The 24,213-nt window shown below is 38.6% G+C and overlaps 2 protein-coding genes across 2 annotated transcripts; both read left to right on the top strand.

Annotated features, from left to right (window-relative positions):
- The first annotated feature begins 3,634 nt into the window (after window positions 1-3,634).
- LOC122973319 (multiple RNA-binding domain-containing protein 1-like) lies at window positions 3,635-5,792 on the top strand. The gene is made up of 3 exons (XM_044340729.1): window positions 3,635-3,814; window positions 3,988-4,127; window positions 5,098-5,792. Exons 1-3 carry the CDS (start codon window positions 3,668-3,670, stop codon window positions 5,222-5,224), a joined length of 414 nt encoding a protein of 137 aa, XP_044196664.1. The 5' UTR covers window positions 3,635-3,667; the 3' UTR covers window positions 5,225-5,792.
- Window positions 5,793-12,224: 6,432 nt separating this feature from the next.
- On the top strand, window positions 12,225-19,870 carry LOC122976529 (basement membrane-specific heparan sulfate proteoglycan core protein-like; the record flags this gene model as incomplete). Its single annotated transcript, XM_044345067.1, has 8 exons — window positions 12,225-12,533; window positions 12,674-12,883; window positions 13,020-13,373; window positions 13,469-13,699; window positions 16,364-16,729; window positions 16,957-17,184; window positions 18,951-19,211; window positions 19,839-19,870. Coding segments are annotated over exons 1-8 (1,884 nt in total), but the record flags the coding sequence as incomplete, so codon positions are not given.
- Window positions 19,871-24,213: the final 4,343 nt, after the last annotated feature.

Raw genomic sequence — 24,213 nt, 5'->3', positions numbered from 1 at the left:
AAGCGTTTTGGATAAAAGTGCTATAGAAATACAGCCATTTACATTTTTATTTAGGCCCTTTTTTCCTGAAATGCAAGGGGAGCAAAAGCTTAAATTCAAGCAAAAATTGCCCAGTATAGCAACATTTAGCAATTTTGGTGCTGGTACTGTAAAAATGAAAAACAATAATTGCTTCAAATATTTAATAATAATTAAGCTTTGTGGCTGGTGGGGTGCTGTACAAATGCTCTCTATTGACCGAGCGCCACTGCTATGCTCCACGTTTGGATTTTTGGTTACTTGCATTACTACAAATGTCAATGACATTTTGATTGAGGTTTTCTATTCATGGAACAGAATATTCCAGTTTCTCTTCTTCTTTCTGTTGCATGGCCAGAAAGGTTAAGAGAATACAAAATAGGTTCATTCTTATATTCATTTCATATTCTATAATTTCATATATGAAGTTATATCAAAATGCTTACAAAGTAAAAACTAATTTATTTAGTCATTTAAAACCTTAATAAATAATTTATCAAGCTGAATCATTCTGAATTAAACTGTGTGGCTGGTGTGGTGCTGCATGTGTGCCCTCTATTGGCCAGCCACCAATGAATGTGAATAAAGACTCATAAGATGTCTTTCTTTTTTTTCAGATGCTCCAAAGCTTCCTTCTGTGTTAGTGAGTCCATCTGGTGAGATAGTGGAGGGCAGTTCAGTGAATCTGACCTGTAGCAGTGATGCTAACCCAGCAGCTAATTATACCTGGTACAAGGAGAATGAAGACTCACCAAAAGCATCAGGACAGATCTTCACCATCACTGATGTCAGACCTGAACACAGTGGGAATTATTACTGTGAAGCCCAGAACAGAAGAGGACGTCATAACTCCACCTTATATCTGACTGTTGGATCTGGTAAGTTATGCTCATTGAACTTCACACACACACACACACACACACACACACACACACACACACACACACACACACACACATATATATATATTGCACATATTGATAAGCCATATCTCCTTTTTGTTGGTCTAAATTTTTAGGAAAATCAATAATTAATATGAATATCATCAGGTTGATTCTGGTGGTCCTGATTCTGATTGCCCTGCTTCCCTTGAGTCTGTGGGCAAGGTAGAGCAATAAAAAAGAAATACGTTCTTTTGTTTTCTTATTAAAATATATTTAGACTTTTTAAGTCATGAATTTCATTTTGTTAAATATGTCTTGTTTTTGTTTGATTCAATCCAGGAAGAAGAAAACTTTGAGTTCCACCACTGAAATGAATGAACCTGTAGAGACTATAGAGGTGAGAGAGAGACCTTATTGACAGAACTTACCCTAAAATACAGTTATGATCACTTGACTTATAAATGCACTCAAACACATTCATATTGTCAACATGAAGCTGTGAAGTGAATTTATATTTAAAATACAATTTGCTGAGAAGAAACCCAATATATTTTTCACCTGAACATAATTTTTGTGTTAAATAATTCAGTTTTAAACACGATTTAATACATCTTTAATACAATCTAATTATATACAAGTTTTATGAATGAGGTCCATTAATATTCATTTTGACATCTCTCGCCATCAGTTGGACTCTTCTCCTGTGTATGAGGACGTCTCAGACTTGCAGGTCGTCGCTGCTGAACAGACAGAAGACACGGAGGAGCAGGAAGACGTGGAGTAAAGTCCAGTCAGGCTGGAGCATCATGAAAAAAAGGCCAATATCAGATTCATAGTTACAGTTATGAGAAGTACCTCCCCTAAATTTTATCTGATTTTGTTCTGATGCAGTTGAACCAGAGGCTGGACTCACCTGATGGAGGCAGAAAGTAGAGTGTTTTGTCTGAACTAATGCAAGCTTAGTTTTCTCTGTAGAGTTCGTTATATTACAGATATTTAGGATTAGAGCTGTTTTGCAAACTATTATTTTAAATGTGTACATGCTGTAATTAATCACTTTTGAGGAATCCTGATTATCTTCCTGTGCAGTATACTGTATATTTTCACACATGAAACATTATCTCAGTTCTATCACACTTTGTTGAATGTCACATTATCCAGATATTGCAGTGGCTGATATACAATAAACAGACAGCTTCCACAACAACTCTGTAGTTGGAAACATGATTTCAGTTCCCTCTCACTGCTGCAGAGGGTGACAGTGTGCAGAAAGTTTCTTTTCCTTTAGTCGTCACTCCGAAACAGTACAGCTTGATCACACTGTGAGACTTGTTCACCATCAATCGATATGGAGTTTTGGTGACCAAAGACAACCTGAGGCAAGCTTCTGACAGAGTCAGAAATGAAAGATTCAGTTCTCACAATGTGACTGCAGCTTCGACCCACGACTACAAACAAATCAATTAGACTAAAAGATGAAATGACACAGAATACACTGGCAGTTGTGCAGTTTTTAATAAAGTTTAGGGGAAAAACACACTCGTTCTCGCAGTGGTAGTAGAGGCTTTAGGAGTGGAGGAAGGGTTGCTACCTAGTAACTTGTTAGTGTACACATCTTTTGTGTGGCTGCAGGGAGAACTAATGGTCACTGTCGTGAATGTTGGTCATACAGATGTGTGCTTGTGTGCTATGCATTTGCCTGGCATGCATAAATGTAGCGGATGTGGTAGCTGGGGGTGTTAGCCCAGTAGCATTTCAGGAGGCAGGGCCACAGGAAGTGGAGGTTTCTGTATACATGCAGGAGGCCACAGTGGGGCCACAGTGGGGCAACCATCAGCACGTTTCCATTTGATTTCAACTATCCTCATTCAGATGAGCAGCAGTTAGCTCAGGTGAGGAATTTGCTGGTTGAAAACTCAGATGTGTTTGCCGGGAGTGATAGTGAGTTGTTCTGCACCAAGGTCATACAGTAGAGATTCCCTGTTAGAGAACACACCAATTAAGCAGAAAAGGCCCCTCATGCCTCTGTCAACCATACAGGCACAGTTTCTGGGTAGAAACAAATGTGCTGGCCAAAAATTTCATTAGGGGTAGTTAATAACAAATGAAGGCAGTAAGCTAGAGCCTGTACTGCAATCATTCAGAACAGGTACTAACAAAGCAACATTTTAAGACATCTGAATCTGCATGAAGCTTCACAGGTAGGTAAACTTAAGTGATGAAAACTAGACACAGGGTGGTCTTACCGTGTAATAAGACATAGTACTATCAGTCAAAACCACCATTAAATTCATACAATTGTTTCATATCTGCAAATATGTCAGTATAGTGAGTTTCTGGTTTTTATTGTTCTGTTTTGGGCATTTAATGCCTTTATTAGATAGCTCCAGTAGAGAGATGGCAAGAAATGAGAGAGAGAGAGATGTAACAAAGGTCCACAGTCCGGCCATGTCACAGTTCATGTTCGATGTCTTAAACCCTAAGCCTTGGAGGCTCCACTATTGTGCACTTTTAAGTAGAACGTGTTAGAAGCCATCATCGTCACAACAGTAAAAGTACAATAGATGTAGCAGTAGCACCTGTAGATAGGAGCTTCGATATAGTAGTTAAAGTAGCACGAGGAGTAGCACCAGCGCTACTAGTAGTAATAGTGTCACCACTAGAACAAGGGTTACTGCATTACTGTAATTATAGTAATTGCATTACATTAATTGTCAGTGCTGGATGTGAAGCACAGTGTCATTTTGGTTGCAGATCTGTCCACAATGCTTTGCTGTAGGTTAGATGCTCTGTGTTTCCATGGTTGCAGGTATGGTGAGATAGAGAGCATCAGAGTTCTTCATGAGCGCTTCTGTGCCTTCATCAACTTCAGGAACGCCAACATGGCTGCCAAGGCACTGGAGAAGCTGCAGGTGGGTGATTGGCAGGCGTAAACGAATCTCGACCCTTTTCATCATCTAGAATGTCACAGAATGTTAAAAGCACAGCTTTGAGTTGTGGTAATGAGCCATCATCCTGTTCTCTTGCCTCTTCAGACATGACATGATGTTAAGTTTGATCACCTGTGCTGTGTCCTCCTGTCCAGGGGGTGGAGCTGGGCGGCAATAAGCTGGTGATGAGGTACCCAGACCGGTGGATCCAGCGGACCATGCCCTCCTTACAAAGGACCACTGCTGGCCTGAGCTCCAGTGCTGCAGGAACACAGCAGAACTCAGCTGCCACAGGGTACTGAGCAACTCATCTGTGTATCTGTGTTGTCCTTTTTTCTCCGCAGGTTTAAATTCAGAATGGTTCATTACAAAATCAAATAACATCTGTAAGTTGTTTTAGGGTTTAGTTTAGCCAGCATTAAACCTGCAGTGTGGAACTTTAACATATAGATGAACATAGATGAGTTCAAACAATGCTGATTAAGCCTATCAACGCCAGATAAATCTTTCTGTATTTCACAGTATACAGAGTTTTTAAATGTTGATGGTTTAGGCTACGGTGGAGCTTATGATGTAAGCACATGTCAATAGTGTTTTTGTAATTAATCTCACTGCCAGAAGGGGGAGACAAAGTCCTGCACTCAAGCTTTAAGTTTAGGTTAAAGTTAGGGTAAGAATTAATGTTAGACATGTCAGTGTGATAGTTTAGGTTAGGATTTAGGTTTTGGGAATGCATGAGGATAACTATCTATCATCCCAAGATATATACAGTTTAAAATTAAATACAATTGTTGATATTCTTAAAAAATAAAGGCTGTTTTACTCCTTTAAGAAAGCAATAAAGAAGACAATCTAGATAATGGAAAATAAATTAAAGGCAGAAATTAAAGGCTACACCTGTGCATTTGCACTATGGGTTAATTCCTGCAGAACAAGTTTCATTATGCTGATGACTCAAATGGAAACGGACAGAGAAAAGATCCAACCCAGTTCCTTAGTGCTTGTTCAGGCTCCAGTCTACGTCCTCCACTGGATGAGAGATCTACATCTCTCAGCTATCAGAGACCACACTGATGCAGCGCTTTGAAAACATAAAATCCCAATATCATCCTTTTAACACAGAAGTGAAAACCCAGCCTAGTGAATTTTCTTTAAGGCCTCCTATGTTACTTTCCACGCACCCTGTGTCCCATTATTTACCTGCATGTGTGTTTTTGTGTGGATAATGTGATGCAGGATCCTCTGCTCTGGTTCTGTCCATGCAGGTCCAGACGGAGGGTGGCTACGAATGGAGACGAGTGCTTCTACTGGCGGACCACAGGGTGTGACTATGGCGTCAAGTGCCGCTTCAAACACATACCTGACCAGCAAGGTCGAGACAAGAAACCATGACAATCATGTCTAGCAACCGCAGCACCAAGGCGCTTTAAATGAAGATTTACAAAGAAAAAGGAAAGGAGGAAGAGTGGAGGAGAGAGGAGAGCAGAGGACGAGACGACAATCCGCCGGAGAACACTGACAACTGAATCTGTCTGTGTGAGAGAGTCAGATATTATATGAATGTGTTGTATGTATGAAAGTTAGTGGTTGTTCCTCTGAAATGTTGAGGAAGCATTCAGAGCCCAACCTCAGGAGGTTGCATAAAGAATAAATCTGCGTGATACTGCAGAACATCTACTGTAAGGAGGTCCAATGAATTTAATTTATAGTAAGCATCACTTTGAAACTCTGATGAACTCCTGGTTTCTGAACTCTGCATTGTTTGAAGGATGTCCGCTGTCATCAAAATGATTTACGTGGACAAATATGTTTGGTTGAATTGTACTGGAAACTCTTGTGTATCTCCTGTGTTGAATTGCTATACATGTTAAATGAAGTTATTTTGATATATTTAAAATAAGATGAAACATTTTTGCATTGAAAATTTGCACAAAACTATCAATGAAACCCACATTAAAAATGTTTTTGGGTTTGCAAACTTATGGAAATCGTTTTCTTTAACAAACACAATTCAACCCCACGGTGGTACAAATACTGACTTACACATCAGAAATACAGTAGATTTTCCTCACATATTTTTTGTTATTTTTATTGCAGAGGATGACAAACATATTCACACGCACATATTAAGTAATGTGAAGTCAAGTGCAAGATTTGCACATTTACAAATCACTATGTGACCACATGCATCGTGTGGTGCATTTGTAGTAGATGCTCATTAAGTGAGTAGCTGTGGTTTCAGCAGCAGCAACAAGTGGATTTCTTGTCCTCTCTGTGTCAGATACTGTATATCTACATTTATTGCATTTAGTACAGTTATTCAGTGAACTTGAGAAACTTTAAAAGGAAGGTGGGTTTGAACTCTTAAATTGTCACTTTTCTAGATTTGTTGTGTGATGAGACACAATGTTTTACAGGCCTTTAAAAACAGGCAACAACAGACCTTCACTTCTCTTTCTCTAAAGAGGAAGTGAGAAAGTGTATGTTACTGGAAAACACAGAATGGCAGGTTGGTAACAGTGTTACCAACAATATGTGTAATCCAGACTCAATGAATCAATGAATATGTACACTGGACTAGACCAAACTAGGATTAAATTGGGGTATACAGAGTTTTCTTAAACAAGGGATTTTGGCTGGTCTGAGGCATCAATATTCATGTTGTTTTCAGTGCCAGGCTGGTTATTGAAGCAAAAATCATATAGTCTACATCTAATAGTGTTTAAAGACATCCTGTTTCTGCTTGCTTTTAAATAATACCCTAGCCATCTATTTATTGGTACAGTATGTTACTGTATCAGTAATGCTGTTATTATAGCACCAGCAGGTTAACAAGCTACAATTTGCTTCAGTGTTTGCCATGGTTTGCATGTACCATTGACATGCTAACATCAGCTCAAGTCAGTGCCACTCAGAGTGCAATGCTAACATAGAATGACATGCTAAATATGTTAACTTGATAACTGTAGGTATGCATGTTGCAGTATTTTAGCTTCAGCTATATCTGACAAAGTACAATTTAGGCTGAGAAAGGTTTAGCACGGTAGTTGTCAAAGTGGGTTCCGGGGACCACCAGGGGTCCTTGTGGGGGTGCCAAGGGGTCCCCAGCAAAAGGGGAGTAATTTATTTTCACTATAATTTCATCCATAAGTGACACAATGACAGAATGTATGACTATTTTGGTCATGGGGTTCATATACTTTCTGTAATAAAACATCGAAAAGTAAAAATCTTCATAGATTGGACCCTGGGACAAAATCTTATCAAATGGGGGTCAGGGGTCTAATTTGTAGGGCTGCCCCCAACTAAAGATTTTCCTAGTCCACTAATAGTTCAAGCCATTAGTCGACTGGTCGTTGCATGATAAATGACAATATATTATTTATTTAGGCTATCTAACGTTACAGCGGCCATGCTAAGTGGCTAATGTTAGACTATCATGTTTGAGGTTGACGAGTGATAGGTGAATATTTGCCTGCAGGGTTTGCATGTCACCTTCTTGGGTTTGTCCCTCTCAAAATGATACCACACCGGATTTCCTGCCCGACATAGTAACTAACTATCTAATAACCTCAAGTACCAGCAATAAACGCCAATGTCTGTCCCTGACTGATTCAGTGTCGCCACTTCCTGTGTCGTTTCAAATAAAAACCCTCTAGTGTTTCTAGTGCCAAATCTTGAATTGAGCCATAGTCAATTTCCTTTATTGTGAACACTGACACACGTCTAAATGAGAGCAAGCAGGTAAGTCATCTTTGTATTGGTCGGCTAGGACACTTGCTGATTTATACATTTCCTCTTTGGGTTTTATATAATTATTGATTTTATTTTTATGCTTACATTGCCTCTGAAAAATACAGTCAATATCATGATGTGCACCCAGTGTAATTGTAATCTTTTTTAAATGAAAGGAAAATAGTATATGAGGGACACTTTATGGCCCATGATGGTGCATCAAACATAGATATAGACATTTGTTCTTGTTTCCTTCTGTGTTGTGATATATCACAGCCCAACTTGAGACAAAACAAAGTCAATGATGGTTAAATGTTGATCTTGAAGTGTTTTGTAGTGCATTTCAACTACAACTGCCTGTATTGGTAAAACGTAAAAACAAAATATAATTTGTGCTATTAAAGTGCACAACCAAAAGCCAGTAAAAAAAAAAACAAAAAAAGCCCACTGCTGTGACACCGGAAATCCCCATTCTGCTCTCTAGCTGTCAACTGTCAACTCAGCCTTTTTTTTCTGTTGACCATTTCTTCAAAAAAACATTTCTAGCACATCAAACAGACACAAGCAGGATTTATTTCTCAGAGAAAAAAGTGAGGACAATTTTGTGAGGCGTTTCTTTCGCTTATCTTTTTTTGCTTTTGTTATCTACATAACAGCTGTGAATAATTGCTTGTGACTCGGTGTTCTATACGTTTCCCTGCAGTTTGCTCTCACACCCCTGCAGGAACCTGACCACAGAGAGGAGGCAAAACAGACATTTTAATTTGCCACAGTCTATTCAGAATTACTTTGGCTTTCATCCTGTTCAGTTAAGCTGCAGAAATGTACACAGGGCGTATTGCCTGTGTTGTCTTTGTCTTTGTACCAACCGTCTGTAATAATGCGTGAAGCAGGTTTATAAATGGTACGATCAAGTGGGCTGGCTCAGATGTTCCTTTGAACAGGAAACAGGAAGCTCTAATGTACGAGAAGCCCACTACATCTTCACATTGGCTCTCAATGGTAATTAAAACTTTTTCCTCTGCACTAACCTTGAGGATAACTGTACACTCCTTTCACAACATTAAACACAACCTATTATTACCACACTATATCCTTCAGGTAATGTAAACACATTCATCAACTCTCAGGCTGAGTAACAGTAACTGAACAATGTAGAGCTTTTCTCGTAACACTATGGAAATTAGATGGTTAAACAAATGAAAACAAAGTAATCTAATCAGAGTTTCACTTTCCCTTTTTAAGTTTACACAATACACCAGGGCCACAGTGCTTCACATACATTATATCTTTATTTACAGCACAGTTCTCACATGAACTTGGACTGTAAATAAATTGAACCTGACGCTAGTTTTTAAAAAAGTTAATGCATAGTTTTGAAAATAACAGTATCATTTCTTCATTTCAGCTTGGGGATTTACAGGCATTCGTCTGTTCATGCATATTAATAAGGTAAAGAGGAAGGAAGATAGGGTCTTGGTCTTTTTTTAATTCAATTGTGAGAACCACAGACCACATGAACTTTTTTTCAAGGCGGCGCCATCCTCTTTCTGCTGTAGAGACGTTTATTGTGACTAACTGACACACGGTACTTCTCATGTACAAGGTCTACTTGCGGATGTCATTTAAAAGACAGAGATTAGAGGAGCAGCTATGACTTTAACAGCAGCAGCAAGTGGATTTGTCATCTTCCTTCTCTCTGTACAAGGTACTGTGCATCTACATTTACATTTTAAGGCAGTTAGCACACTTCAGAAATTCACAGGAGGGTTGTGAGTATTGAATGGTTTACTAGATCACCACTTTTCTAAATTTAATGTGTGTGATAATTTGATGCGGACCTTTTAAAACGTGCAACACCAGACATTCACTTCTCTTTATTCCAGTTCAAATTTCAGGAAGCTATTTCTGTCAGCAGCATCGTAAAGAAATTGTGTTCATGTCATGTGGGATAGATGGAAATTATGACTGATTTACATTAACAAAGAAAAAATCCTGTAAATAATCTGTTTTGTGGAACTTCAACATCTTGCGGAAGTCCTCTAAACTCAGTTTAAGCCAGCGCCCCCTGTAAGCATTACAGTGAATTTGATGGTGACTTGTTCCCTGATAGCACACTGTTACAAGAAATACAAGTGAAAATAAAATGAGCCAGCATGTCTTTCTCATAAGTAATTACGTACCATAGGAAATGCAGTGTAAAAAGATATGAAATCACTGTAAGCTATATGTCAGTAAGAGACTAGCTGGTGGCTAGCTTTTAGCTGCCAAAGAGCCAGATATTTCCCATGTACGTTGACCACCATGTGTAAACTATGGATGTATTAAGATATCTGGATATTGCCTTGCTGCCAATTTGTCCCAGAGCCTAAATAAGCAATTTTCACGTGCATGACATCATACCAGTGTAAAGTCAACATTTTAGGGATTTTGAAGGACTTTTGTAGCACTGAGTGAACACAACACTGATATATCATCACCTTTTAATTAGATATGTTGAACCTGTTAACAAACAGTTGCTTATTACACATCTAGCAGTTATGGAGCAACATTATTATTCATTTGGAGGTAGTGCACAGGGGGCTTTTTTTCTCTAAGAAAAGCTGCTGCAGCTGAAAACGACGCTACAAGAGCACTGAGAGAACCAAAACAGTAACGTTGCAGTTGGACATGAAACTTGTGTAAAGCTCTGTAAAGCTGAAGGGAGCTGCACACTGTTCACTACTTTGGTCCAAACTGCAAAATCAGAAATGAAATGTTGTGCAGACATTCATGGTTCCCTTAAGATGAATCCTACTGACTTATGTGAACATCTAGTGTCATCAGCAGGTTGACATTTTTTGTCTTTTAGTGAAACGTCTCGACAAGTATTGGAACAATAGCCATGACAATTGGTACAGATATCCAACATTTACTAGATGAATTGGAATAAAATTTTGCACAGAAATTCATGATTTGCAATGAGTCCCATAAACATCTGAGACACTCTGACTTTTCCCTCCAGCGCCACCATCAGGTCAACATTAAAATGTGTTCAAAAAACCTTTGTTCATGACTAAATACCTGCTAAACTAACCACATTCCAACCAATTTCAGTTGTACTTTGTGTTCAGTAATAATTTGCAAACATCAATATGCTTACACATCAAACTAAGATTGTGAGCATTTTAGCATGAAGACATTTTGCTCAAAGCACCTCTTTACAGACTCAATGGTTGTAGAATCTTAGTCTTATTTAACCTTTACTGGCCTACATCAACATTTCTGGTCTATATCATCATACATTAGGGCTAAACTTTACAAATCAACGTAGAAGTATAATAAGTCTCACTTAGCTGTGAACCTATGTTCTGACCTCTGCCATTTCAGTATAAAAGTGATGTGCCTTTTATTATCTACACATCACAATAGCTGCCACACCTCAGTCTCATTTCTCTACAGTTTCCATTCACACTCTGCAGCACCCTGACCACAGAAAGGAGAGCAACCAAGCAAAGCATGTTTCCATGTAAAAAACCCTTATTATAAATAACCTTCAGCTTAAAAAGTCAGTAAACAGACTGCATGATGTTCTGCCACAGTGCACAGAGAGGAGCTGTACAGAGCATATCTACTACTGCTCCATTGCAGTATAAACTGACTGTATATATTCAACTAACCACTTTGTCTGTCTGCATAAACCAGAAACTACGATGAAACTTTATATATAGTATGTAACCTTGTTCAAAGCCGATGTAAGAAAATCCCTAATGACAGACAAAACAACTTTATGATCTGCTCTGCTCTATTCTCAGAGAAAGGTTGATACTTTTAACATTAGCAATGAGCGCTACAGAAGAAAAGTAGGGCTACTGAAAATACCTGAGATCACTTCTAGCTAGATAGATGCACGATGAGGAACTTCAGACAATATTTGCAATAAATCAGCACTTGTTATGAAGTTTGAAGTTTGCCCAGGTTGTCCTCTCCCAGATTCAGGGCTGGCCCTTACTATGTTGATGCCCTAGGTGAGATTTTAGATTGGAGACCCCCTTCCCTACAAGGGGGTGGGCGTAATGGTGGATGGGGCTAGTAGGGCTGCATGATAATAGCCAAAATGTTAATCCCGATTATTCTGCCATTTCAGAGCAATTGGCGCCCCTAAAAAAATGCAAAAGTAGCACCTCCAGTCCAAGTGTTTCAAAATAAAAATGAATTCACAGTAAATGAAGTGCAGCAATGGTACCTCCAGCCCAGAAAATGTCCTCCAAGTTCTTGAAACAAATAGGCAAATGGGGTTCAGGGACCATTCAGTGAGAGTTTGGTGGCTTTCAGGTGAAAACTGACCGGTAAAGCCTTGAAAATCAAACCAGATGAAAACCCATCCAAGTCAATGGGGAAAAAGAGGAAAAAACAAGAAAGGAGAACAAGTGCATATTTCTGAAATCTGTATACAAGCACACTAGTCATGTGCCACTCATTTGGCGTCCCCCTCCGTCATCTATGTGGCCTATGCCACAGACTGCCCCTGCCCACATCATCTTGGTACCTTGACTACAGATGAAACACTGTTGTTGTTGTTGTGTTATGAGTCTGATTGTGGTTTCTGATGTGCTCTGTGTTACAGTGTTACAGGGACAGTGTGCCATGGGAGTGACTTACACTTCTTCTTCTAAGATATGTGTGTTGAAAGGATCAACAGTGGACATACGCTGCACCTACAGATACCCACTCAAAAAAAATGGCCTTGATACTACAGTTGAGAAAACATTCTGGTTCACTAAAATGAAAGGCGCTGAACCTGTGGATCTGAGAACAGACTCAGAGTATTCAGGTCGTGTTCAGTATCACTGTGATAAGAACGACTGCACTCTGAGAATCACAGACTTGAGAGAGAGCGACTCAGCTAAGTACAAGTTCAGGTTCATAACAAACCAGTCAGGAGGGAGATTTACTGGTTTACCTGGAGTCACTTTGACTGTCACAGGTAACATTTTCATTCACATGTTAATTTCCAAATGTTCAATATCTAGAAAATAATAATATGAATGTATCTGTGTGTGTTTGCATGTGTTTGTTGACAGTTTTGTCTAAAATAACATTTTTGTTCCTTCCTCAAAAATCCAGATCTACAGGTGAGAAGATCATATTATCCTTGGTCTGACGAGCTGACGTGTGACAGCAGTTGTCATATAGCTGATCACGCCTCCTATGTCTGGTACAAGAATGGAAAGAAAATTCAGGCAGAAAGATCTACTTATTCAGGCAACTTTGATTCTGCTGACAGCTATTCCTGTGCTTTAAAAGGACATGAGCATTACCCGTCTCCCCCAGTGTGTGAGTTTACTATACAGCCTTCCACTAACATAACACCATCTGGTGGAGCCTCACAATAACACAGACTTTAATATGCAGACTCCAATTTGACTCCTTGTCTGGTTTTCTGGTCTTGGTTGTTCATTTCATCTTTCAGGTGTCAATGGTCAATCCTGCAACAGAGTGATTTACACTAACAGAAGCATCTGTGCCTTCAGAGGCTCATCAGTGGACATTTCCTGCACATACAGCAGTTATGAATCTATCACATCAAAATTCTGGTTCAGTCCTGAACGTAGTCATCAGTGGCAGAATCCCTCACAGCCTGAGGACCTTAGTAAAGACTCCCAGTTTGCACGTCATGTTCAGGTCCTTGAAACAGAGAAAGGACGCTCCACTCTGAGAATCTCTGACCTGAGAGAGAGCGATTCAGCCCAGTATCACTTCACATTCAAAACACAAAGCTTTGAATGGAGGAGTAATTTACCTGGAACAACTCTGACTGTCACAGGTACTGATGAACACAAACACTGACGCAGTACATTTAAACAAGCTGATTTGGTTTAGTTATTTGTGATGTACAAATGTCTCTTTTTTCCCCCGCAGATCCAAATCTGCAAGTGACGGTGAGCATCTCAAATGTCTATCAGTATTATACCAGGGCAGAGCTGAAGTGTCACAGCAGATGTCTACCTGATCATTCTTCCTTCATCTGGTACAAGAATGGACAGAAAATTCAGGATGTAACATCTTCTACTTATGAAAAGTACTTTCATTCTGCAGACAGCTATTCCTGTGCTGTAAAAGGATTTGAGCATCATCCTGCTCCTTCAGTGTGTGAGTTTACAACACAGTCTCTCACTAAACTAACCACATCTAGTGGAGCCTTTAACCTATTGTACTACACCTTGTATTTACATGTAATTCAGGGGCAGCATGTGATTCAAAAATTGACATAGAAGTGGATCAAAACCAAACCACATCCCCATGAGATGTTAGACATGTTGAACTCTTATATCTTATTCACTGTGTTGACTGTGACACAAATGTAAAATGAGAGCTTACATTCAAAAAGTCGGTTCACTCAAAATACAAAAAAAACGTTTTCTGACTTCTGCCTTTTCTAACCATTAGGGGTGTGCCTGAATACAAATACGTTATTCGGCAAAACACAAATAGTGTTTTTTTTTTCTTTTTTCTTTTTTTTTTTTTTTTACGAATATTTGTTTCATATAAATATTTTTAAAATTATTTATTTTCGGGAAGAAAAAAACAAATCCATGTCAACTACCAGCGTGCAGGTCAGTTGCATCGCTATCTCAGTCTCTGTCTTCTGCTCCGCTGTTATGTCTGTCGGCAGGTCTCAATGAGGGGAGTCACATCCACCTGCCGCAAATGCACATTTCCTAATTTGGACATCACCCCAGGAGTTGGGAGTGTTCCCCAGAGATAAAGCTGAGCTCGCAAGGGACTCTTCATAACCTATTGTTCCTCTTCTCCTTTCCACAAAGTTAGGTTGTAAAAATAGACAATAAATGAAAAGTGCAAAGCAAGAATCACCTTTGAAGTTCATCCCTGTATGTCTCTGTGTTATGGGTGTATAAATAGGTAGAGGTCTGTCTGCAATGAGGCGATGAGTAAAGTTTTAGCTCAGTAGTCAGCACAGTCGTCTATGATCTGGGAGACTCCAGTTCAAGACCTCCTTCATAAGGTAGTTTATTCATGAGCACTTATTGTAATGCTTTAATTTTCTAAAATTAAAGCGTAATAAAAACAAAAACAGGATTTTTAAGCCTCTTTCCATTTTTATTTGAATACAAATACAAATACAAATGATTTTGCTCCTTTGACAAATATAGATACAAATACAAATATTGGGATCTCTGCACATCCCTACTAACTATGCAAATAGTTACAGTTTCATGTGCCCTGAGTTTGAGATATCAATCCTGGAAAAATCTTCTGCCATTCCAATACCATGAAAGTGAATTGAATATTGTTTGTACTGCTTAAATCATTTAAAACTTACGTTTGAAAAACTATGGATCTATGTGTCTTACAATTACTTTGGATAATCTACAGACCTCGTTGTGGACAGTTCTTACAGAGAATACATCTTGAGTAGAAATTAGATCCAGTGGAAATTGTTGACAGATATGTCTGTGGATGATTCAGAGTAACCAAAATAATTTTCAAACATGATTTTCAACCACAAACTAAATTCCGTCTATCTACATAGTCTTGAGGTTGATCTAAAAGTTAAACAACGGCTGTGTTTGTGATAAGACACTACAAATAAGAGAGAAAATATGTTTTTTTGTGATTTGGGTGAACCAGCATTAATCATGTGAAAAACAGGATTTCCTTTTGAGCCTCGTTGAAAAGAAAAGATGTGGGAAAACATCCCTCTTGCTCCAGCGACCAAAACACACACACACACACACACACACACACACACACACACACACGCAGATGAGACTTCACTGACCTGTCTCTTTTAAACACTAATCAAAACTCACCTTTTCAGACCTGCTTTTAATGTGTAATTAATGTTTTGTGTTACTTTGTGCTTTTAGTTTGTTGTTTTTTTATGATCCTTTTCACTTATATAAAGTGTCTATGAGTACCAAAGTAGACAATTTTCAAACATCTTTTTTAAGCACAAACTAAATTCTGTTCACCTACATAGTATTGAGGTTGAACTAAAAAATTAAACCACACATATTTTCATGGATAGATACTACAAATAAGAGAGAAACTGTTTTTTTTGTGACTTGGGTGAACCGGCATTAAGCATGTGAGTATGTGTTGAGCCTTGTTGTAAATATTTGGGATCACTAAAGATCTGGGAAAAATATTAGAACATCCTTCTTGCTCCGGCTACCAAAACACACACATGTTCACCTCTTTTTTTTTTTTTTTAACTCCATTATAATATCAGCTATAACCATACTGTGGTCTTCAAAATCTTTATGCAGACTCAAGAAAAACAGTTGTCAGATATGTTGTGGTATATCATGTTGAAATTATTTCCTATTAGGTGAAATTTTTGTGATTCTGAAACATTTGCAGTACAGAAAATACCTTGCTGCTAAATTTAATGTTTTGGTAGTTATGATATTTATACTATATATAATAAACATAATATTTATGTTACTGATATGCTCTATTACTTCTATTTAGTAATTAAAGTTTCAAGTCCAGCACCGGACCTGGGGCAACAGAGCTTACATCATAGCTGACTCTTCCCTCTGGAACTCTCTCCTCAAACTCATCTGAGACTGCACTGACCTGTCTGTTCAAAACACTAATCAAAACTCACCTTTTCAGACCTGCTTTTAATGTGTAATTAATGTTGTGTGTTACCTTGTGCTTTCAGTGTGTTGTTTTTTATTATCATTTTCTGAAAAGCCCTCTATAAACAAAATGTATTATTATTATGTTATTAGTTTTATTAGTATGTGTTATTATAACTGTGGTGTTTGAAATTTTATCTTTCAGGTGTCCATGGTCAGTCCTGCAACAGAGTGATTTACACTGACAGAAGCATCTGTGCGTTCAGAGGATCATCAGTGGACATTTCCTGCACATACAGTAGTTCCAGCACATACTATGGATCTATCACATCAAAATTCTGGTTCAGTCCTGGACGTAGTCATCAGTGGCGGTATTCCTCACAGCCTGAGGACCTTAGTAAAGACTCCCAGTATGCAGGTCGTGTTCGGGTCCTTGAAACAGAGAGAGGACGCTCCACTCTGAGAATCTCTGACCTGAGAGAGAGTGATTCAGCCCAGTATCACTTCACATTCAAAACACAAAGCTTTAAATGGGGGAGTAGTTTACCTGGAACAACTCTGACTGTCACAGGTACTGATGAACACAAACTGATATAAATACACAAACATTACTACTTTTAAAAACACTGAAATTGTTGCTAATGATCAATTGCCATAACATTGCATACATACATATTAAATACAGTTACTAATGACCTTCACTACTTCTAGGAATTGTAACAGATGGCTTGATGTGCAGGTATGTCTATGATAATTTAAAGCTAATGATGATAATATTGTTCTTGTTCTCATATCCAGCTCTCCAGGTGCAGGTGATCACAATAACAGTCCATCAGTCTTATACTGAGGCAAAGCTGAAATGTCTCAGCAGCTGCAGTCCAGCAGGTCGTATTTCTTACATCTGGTTCAAGAACGGACAGAAAGTTATGAATGAGGAAACTTCTCTTTATTCAGGGCAGTTTAATCCTGGTGACAACGTCTCCTGTGCTTTAAAAGGACATGAGGATTACAGCTCTCCTTCAGTGTGTGAGTTTAGTTCACTGTGTCAGGACACACACACACTGACACCAAGTTCACCTTTTTTTCCTTTTTTTAAAACTCCATTATAATATCAGATGTAATCATACTGAAGTCTTCAAAATCTTTATGCAGACTCAAGAAAAGTAATTGTCAGATATGTTGTGATTTAACATGTTGAAATTCTTTCCTATTAGGTGAAATTTTGTGATTCTGAAATATTTGCAGTATAGAAAATACTGTATGTTGCTGCTACATTTAATGTTTTGGGAGTTATAATATTTGTTATTGTGATGCTCTAATATGTCCACTGATGATGTCATGTAATTTTTTTTTCATAGTAAACCTTTTTATAGGAGTTACTAGATTATGAAGACTTATTTTATGTCAGACTCATTGCTTTACACAGACTTCAATTCAGTAGCAGTACATTTGAAAGGCTTGATATAACAGCATGACTTTAAACTGAACTTTAAACTACTACAATACAACTGAAATTGTTTCTGCAACAGGATTGGAACACAAATGTATCTGAAGATATGTTTAATTCTGTGAAAAATTATGCAGTTGATAATGCAACAGCTGTGAGTATAAACAGCCATCAGGAGGAAGAGTGTTGTATATTTTAATTGATGGGGACAGCCCAATTAAACTATTAATAAGAGCCCAGCTTTGTTCCCCTCAAAATGAAACATATGATTCATTTCCCACTCTGGGTTATTTTCATTCAATTCATTATGTGGATTCAGCAGAATTATTTATAAAACATAATAAGGAAGTGATCTGCCTGCTGTGCAGAATTATTAAAGGTCTGTTATTTGCGGTTAGTTCCCACCAGCAGCAGTCTAACCTGGAACAGCTCCAGGATCATCATTGTGAACAGCCACTGTGACAACTACTAGGGATGATCAATAAGAAACTAAGAGAGAAAAAATGAATTAAAATATTCTATTATCTATCATGACAACATATTCTAATCTTCAATTTAATGCATGTCTAAATCTCCTACAGATGCACCAATGCCTCCCTCTGTGTCAGTGAATCCCTCTGATGATATCATTGAGGGCAGTTCAGTGACTCTGACCTGTAGCAGTGATACTAACCCAGCAGGTAATTACACCTGGTACAAGAAGAATGTAAATCCAGACCTTCAACCTCTCAGTAAAGAACCACAGCTCATCCTCAGCTCCATCCAGTCCTCTGACTCTGGAGAGTATCACTGTACAGCTGAGAACCAGCTGGGGAAGAGGACATCTGAACACATCTTTATTGATGTGAAATGTGAGTGAAAAAAGCAGTAAATGATTTCTTTGCACCAGGTTAGACATAGAAAGATTTTTGCTGATCGTCAGTGACAAAATGTGGTTTTGGGCAAGTATTACTGATACAGATATCAATAATTTTGCGGATAGTTTTTACATAATTTGATATATTTACTCATAGAATTATTTAATAATACATTTTCTAGGAGTGAACACACTGCTAATGATGATAATGAATGATAACAATAGTAGTGTTGCCTGTCACAAGCTTAGCTGATAGGTGATAAAAAAATGGAAGAGGTTTTTTTTTTTTTTTTTAGCTTGTACTATTGATAGCAGTTACAGTAGATGCTGAAGAGGCAGTTTTATTCATTCCTTTCATATGTGCTGAATGTGCTACTGCAGTAATACAGCCTTGACCTCGAATAATCTCTGTTAACACATCTCTTCCAGATGGTCCAAAGCAGCACATCCTCATTTCATAGTTAATTCATATCACCATGTCTCCTCTAGATGCTCCAAAGCTTCCCTCTGTGTCAGTGAGTCCCTCTGGTGAGATAGTGCAGGGCAGTTCAGTGACTCTGAACTGTAGCAGTGATGCTAACCCAGCAGCTACTTATACCTGGCACAAGGAGAACCAAACACTGCTTCATGGGCCAGAAAACATGTATCATTTCACCCCCATCAGTTCTGAGGACAGCGGGGTCTACCACTGCAAGTCTGAGAATCAATATGGACAGATTAACTCTTCATATCTCATCATAGATGTCCAGTGTAAGTACAAAACATTAGAAAATTAATATTTATCACTTATTGCAATTCCTACTATTTACTACCTAGTACTAATAGACAAGGTGGCCAGGCAACTGTGGTTCAGGAGGTAGAGCGGGTCATCCCTTAATCAGTGTGGTTCGATCCCCAACTCCTCCTGGCATGTTAAAGTGTCCTTGAGCCAGACACTGAACCCTAAATTGCTCCTGATGGTTGTGCCTGAACCCTGGATGGTAGTTTGCCACCACCAGTGTGTGAGTGAACGCTTGAATGTGAGTGTGAATGGGTGAATGAGCAGCAGATAAAAGTGCTATCAAAATACAGCCATTTACATTTAGGCCCTGGTGTCTCTTCTTCTTTCTGTTGCATGGCTGGAAAGGTTAAGAGAATACAAAATAGGTTCATTTTTATGTTCATTTCATATTCTATAATTTCATATGTGAAGTTATATCAAAATGCTTAAAATGCAAAACCAAATTCATTTACTCATTTAAAGCCTTAAATAATTTATCAAGCTGGATCACTCTGAATTAAACTGTGTGGCTGGTGAGGCAGCGCATGTGTGCCCTCTATTGGCCAGCCACCAATGAATGTGAATAAAGACTCATAAGACGTCTTTCTGTTGTTCAGATGCTCCAAAGCTTCCCTCTGTGTCAATGAGTCCCTCTGGTGAGATAGTGGAGGGCAGTTCAGTGAATCTGACCTGTAGCAGTGATGCTAACCCAGCAGCTAAATACACCTGGTACAAGGAGAATGAGGACTCACCAAAAGCATCGGGACAGATCTTCACTTTTACCAACTTCAGACTTGAACACAGTGGGAATTATTACTGTGAAGCCCAGAACGAAAGAGGACGTCATAACTCCACCTTACATCTCATTGTCTTGGCTGGTAAGTCATGTCCATTAATGTACAAACACACCTTATCACTTCTACATCATCTTAACCATCCATTTAAACAAGTTGATCCATACACAAGAGGTCATTCATGCCATGAAGCTACAAGCCCGATATAGTTACATCAACCAGATTATTGTTGCAATCTTTAGCCAACCAGCTAACAATTTAATTCAGCAAATGCACATATATCGTCATAGATACTTTTCCAAGTCAAATCATCTTTGTGAAAAACAGTGGTTAGCTGCCCAGAGATTATGGTTAACTGGCTAACATTTATCAACACTGGCGCACAGTACCCACTGCCACCTTGTGGTGTTGATGGTACCAATCTGCCTATTGACCCCATCCTCCATCTTGCCCTCACTTCCCGTTTTATGGCAGAGCACCATGGCTCCAGACTTAGATGTGCTCACACTCAAACCAAATGCTTTATGTGTCCATGTACGCCCTTGAGGGCCCTAATGGTTAGGGTGCATACCATACCATCTTCAGACTTGTTTTTCAGACCTTAGGGACCAATTTATTAGCAAAGGGGATGTTACACTGCCCTAATCACCTTATTTTTGTGCTATTGGTATGATCATTTGCATGTTACGGGACGTTTGGCAAGAACCACAAGCAAAAACCACTGATAACATGAGTCATTATTTAGAATGCGTCTATCTGAAGATCTGTGATTTCATGTCAAAATTATTAGTTGCTAATGGACCCCGAACATATAATTGTTATTCCATGAATAATTATCATTGTTTCTATTTGACCACCGTTTACCAGGTTCAATGAAAGCAGCAGCTGTTGGATCAATCACTTTCCTCATTTTTCTGGCCATCATATTTCTCTCTGCCTTCCTTTTGATTAGGTGAGTGGTTGAGTTGATTATATTAAGCAATACATCTTACATGTGGTCAGTTTCTTCTCATTTGATGATCCATTTGTTTGTTCATTCATACTCCTATCCAGAAGAAAAAGATCCTCAAAACAACCCTCTGAGCCCAGACCAGACAACAAAGCACAGGTGAGGAACTTTTTGCCTCTGAAAATCAGACTCAGTTCCACAACAGAGAGTATGAAGTAAATGTTGAGCACAGAAGTTTTTGAAGGATTGATCAATTCAGTGGAAAACAGAACAACACCCTCACCTTTAACCTTGCTGCAGCTCTCTCTGTTTACTATACAGTATGTGCATTTTGTGTTAAAGGGCAATAGAAATCACACTTAAAGTACTTAAAGGGGACGTAACATGCACATTTCCAGGTTTACATTTATAATCTGAGGCTCTACTGGAATATCTTTGCATTATTTACAGTTCAGAAAACTCCTCATTTTTCTTATACTGGTCCTTTATGCAGCCCGTCAGTTTAGCCTCTGTCTGAAACAGGCTGTTTTAGCTCCTGTCTCTTTAAGGCTCCCCTCCCGATGAGCCCACTCTGTTCTGATTGGTTAGCTGCCCCCTCAGCAGACTTCTAACAGCTCCGGAGTTTACGTAATCAACCTGTAGTTGTTGGATTTCACGTCTTTTTCTTGTTTTTTACTCTAAATGGAAACTTCTCAAATACATCTGTGCATGTTCAAACCTGAATCCGATTTGAAAGATTTGAATTGCAAGTCGACAATGTGAACAACCTGCGGAACAACTTTAGCAACAAGGGCTACGGAATGGATGCTTGTAGGCACGTGCAAACAATCTGACATCTTGTGGAGGAAAATTATTAAAGTCTCCTTTAAGTAGTCCTGTCTTTGCAATGTTTACCCTTCAGCTAAATGTGGGTTCAGGCAACGCTTCAAAACCAGCAGGCGAGGAGGATGACCTTTACTATTCCAACGTAAGATTCTTTAAAAACCAGGAAGAAGTTATCTACTCCAACATCAGGCCAGCTCACCTGCACAAACAAACAGAGGAAGAGGAGGAGGAAGACGATGTGGACTACACAAATGTCGTCTTTGAGAGTGCTAGTAATACCCCAGGGTGAGTCCGGGATGACCAGGAGTCCATGACTAGTTCATTACTGTTGCATCTGTCTGTCATGTATTATTACAACATCTTTATAATTCTCTAAGTGTTTTTTCATTCACAGATTAAGATGTCAAGAGGCTGTGGAGGATTCATCTGTACTGTACAGCACAATCAACAAAAATCAACAGAGTATGACCACATGAATCTGTGTTGGATTTTAATATTTACAGTGTTTAAGCAAGTTTTCTAAAACACATTTCTCAGGACAAACCTGGTTCAATAAAGCAGCATCAAGGCAACCATGAAAATCAAACAAATGAACAACAACTAAAGTTAACCTCTGTTACAACCAACAAAGTTTGCTGTGGGGGGACGAGGCAATGATGTCGTTTGCCCCCCCACCATATTTGACATTTTCATACAGGAATTTGCAGTGCAGTTTGCAAAATGCAAACATTAAAGACATTCTCACAACCATCAGATAAAATGCAATCTTTATGTGGACAATGTGCTTCTATACATATAAGATCTGAAATTTATCATTTCAGGCATCCATCACATAACAGTTTCTTACAAATTTGAAACTATTTACAGGCTTTTTCCACTACAGATGACCTGTAACTTTAGGTGTCGCCATTATCAGGAGTTCTGCTTTTGTGTTCTCCCCCCACTTTGGGGATGAGTTTCTTAATCTAAATTTCAACACTGCTCAGGAGGTGGTGCTAAATCCACATTCCAGGTACACAGAAATCAGAGGTTTGCTCCATTATACAAGAGATATTCTAATCCAGAATATCTGATGGATGTTTTACTGCCTTGTAATGCATTTGTCTGTGTAAACTGTAGATTGTGTGCAGTGTTGGAGAGTAAGCCTATGTTACTTTCTTAATCATCTCTTGATGGAAAAAAAAAAATCCTCAGAAATGATCACGCTACATCCAGCAGTCGTTTATCCACCAAAATCTTCACCTCTATGTCTTTGGATTCAGGCAAGAATCAAGCAGTGGGCTGTTTTTATGACGGTGGAGCAGAGAGAGAGCCGGATCGGCAGCTGCCGGTGTGTCCTTCGAGGGAGTGGCCTGTAAAGCTGCTCAGTGTGGTGGGAGCTGGTCTGGAGCCGGTCTTGTGTTTTCTCTCTGCTCCTTCTGCGGGTGGAGCTCAATAATAATTGCACAATACTGACGTTTAAAAGTCATCACACCTAAATGTAAAAGAAAATATGAATTAGTGCCTCTTTTTTCATTGTTATCTGTCCCACAACTGAACTGCACTCGCCATCACTCGCCTACCAAACCATTTTGGTGTGGACATATGGCGTTGCCTTTTCACTGGAAACATTCTGATTTGAAAAACATAATTAAAACACAAGACGGAACCTCGAACCTAGACCTTACAGGTCCAACCAGTGCAGGTTAGGGGAAGCTCCAGGTTATGGGACCCGTAGTGGAAAAGAAGCTTTAGTAAACAAGTAAATCCAGCACTTTCATACTGGAGTATACAATACCATGGTGGTGTTTATTATTGGATGCCTCAAATCTGGTCAACAGTGTAACCAGTGTTTTAAATCACTGTGTAGGTGACAGTGACTTTACTTTGTGCAATGTTATTGGTTATCTCTCTTTGGTGAAATTGACCTAAACATAGTTGAGTTGTCGACATACATAAAATGTTATTTTGTTCTTCCTTTTTAAGATGATGTTATTCTGCCTGTGGTAGACATGTGAATATTGTCAGAGGTCTGTGGCACAATTTTATAATAACATTTATAATAAAATTAAGGGTTAAGTTTGGGTAGATATTGTAAATACTATGGGTAGAAAGCTTGTCTCAATACAGAATTTGATTTAAAAAATACTTATTTTATGAGCTATTTTTTACTGCTAATGCAATTGTAGCAAATCATTTGCAATATTTTGTAAAGAACATTTCTTTCAGTATTTTACCACAATCTTTTTGTGCTCTGCTTTGTTTTTTTTGTTTAATCATCACATCTGCTTTTATTGTCAAATATATTGTCAATAGTCCTCTGCTCATCTTCTCATTTGTTGATTCTAGTGCATTACCATCACAACAGAAGAGGGCACTGATGAGTCAGTGTTTGTTAGAACTCATCTCACATCTTATGTGGATTTTATAACAGTTTTTTTGTGT

This window comes from Thunnus albacares, chromosome 3 (assembly GCF_914725855.1).
Source record: "Thunnus albacares chromosome 3, fThuAlb1.1, whole genome shotgun sequence".
Classification (NCBI taxonomy): domain Eukaryota; kingdom Metazoa; phylum Chordata; class Actinopteri; order Scombriformes; family Scombridae; genus Thunnus; species Thunnus albacares.
Note: the sequence above shows the minus strand (reverse complement) of the source record. Positions and strands in the feature narration are given on the sequence as shown.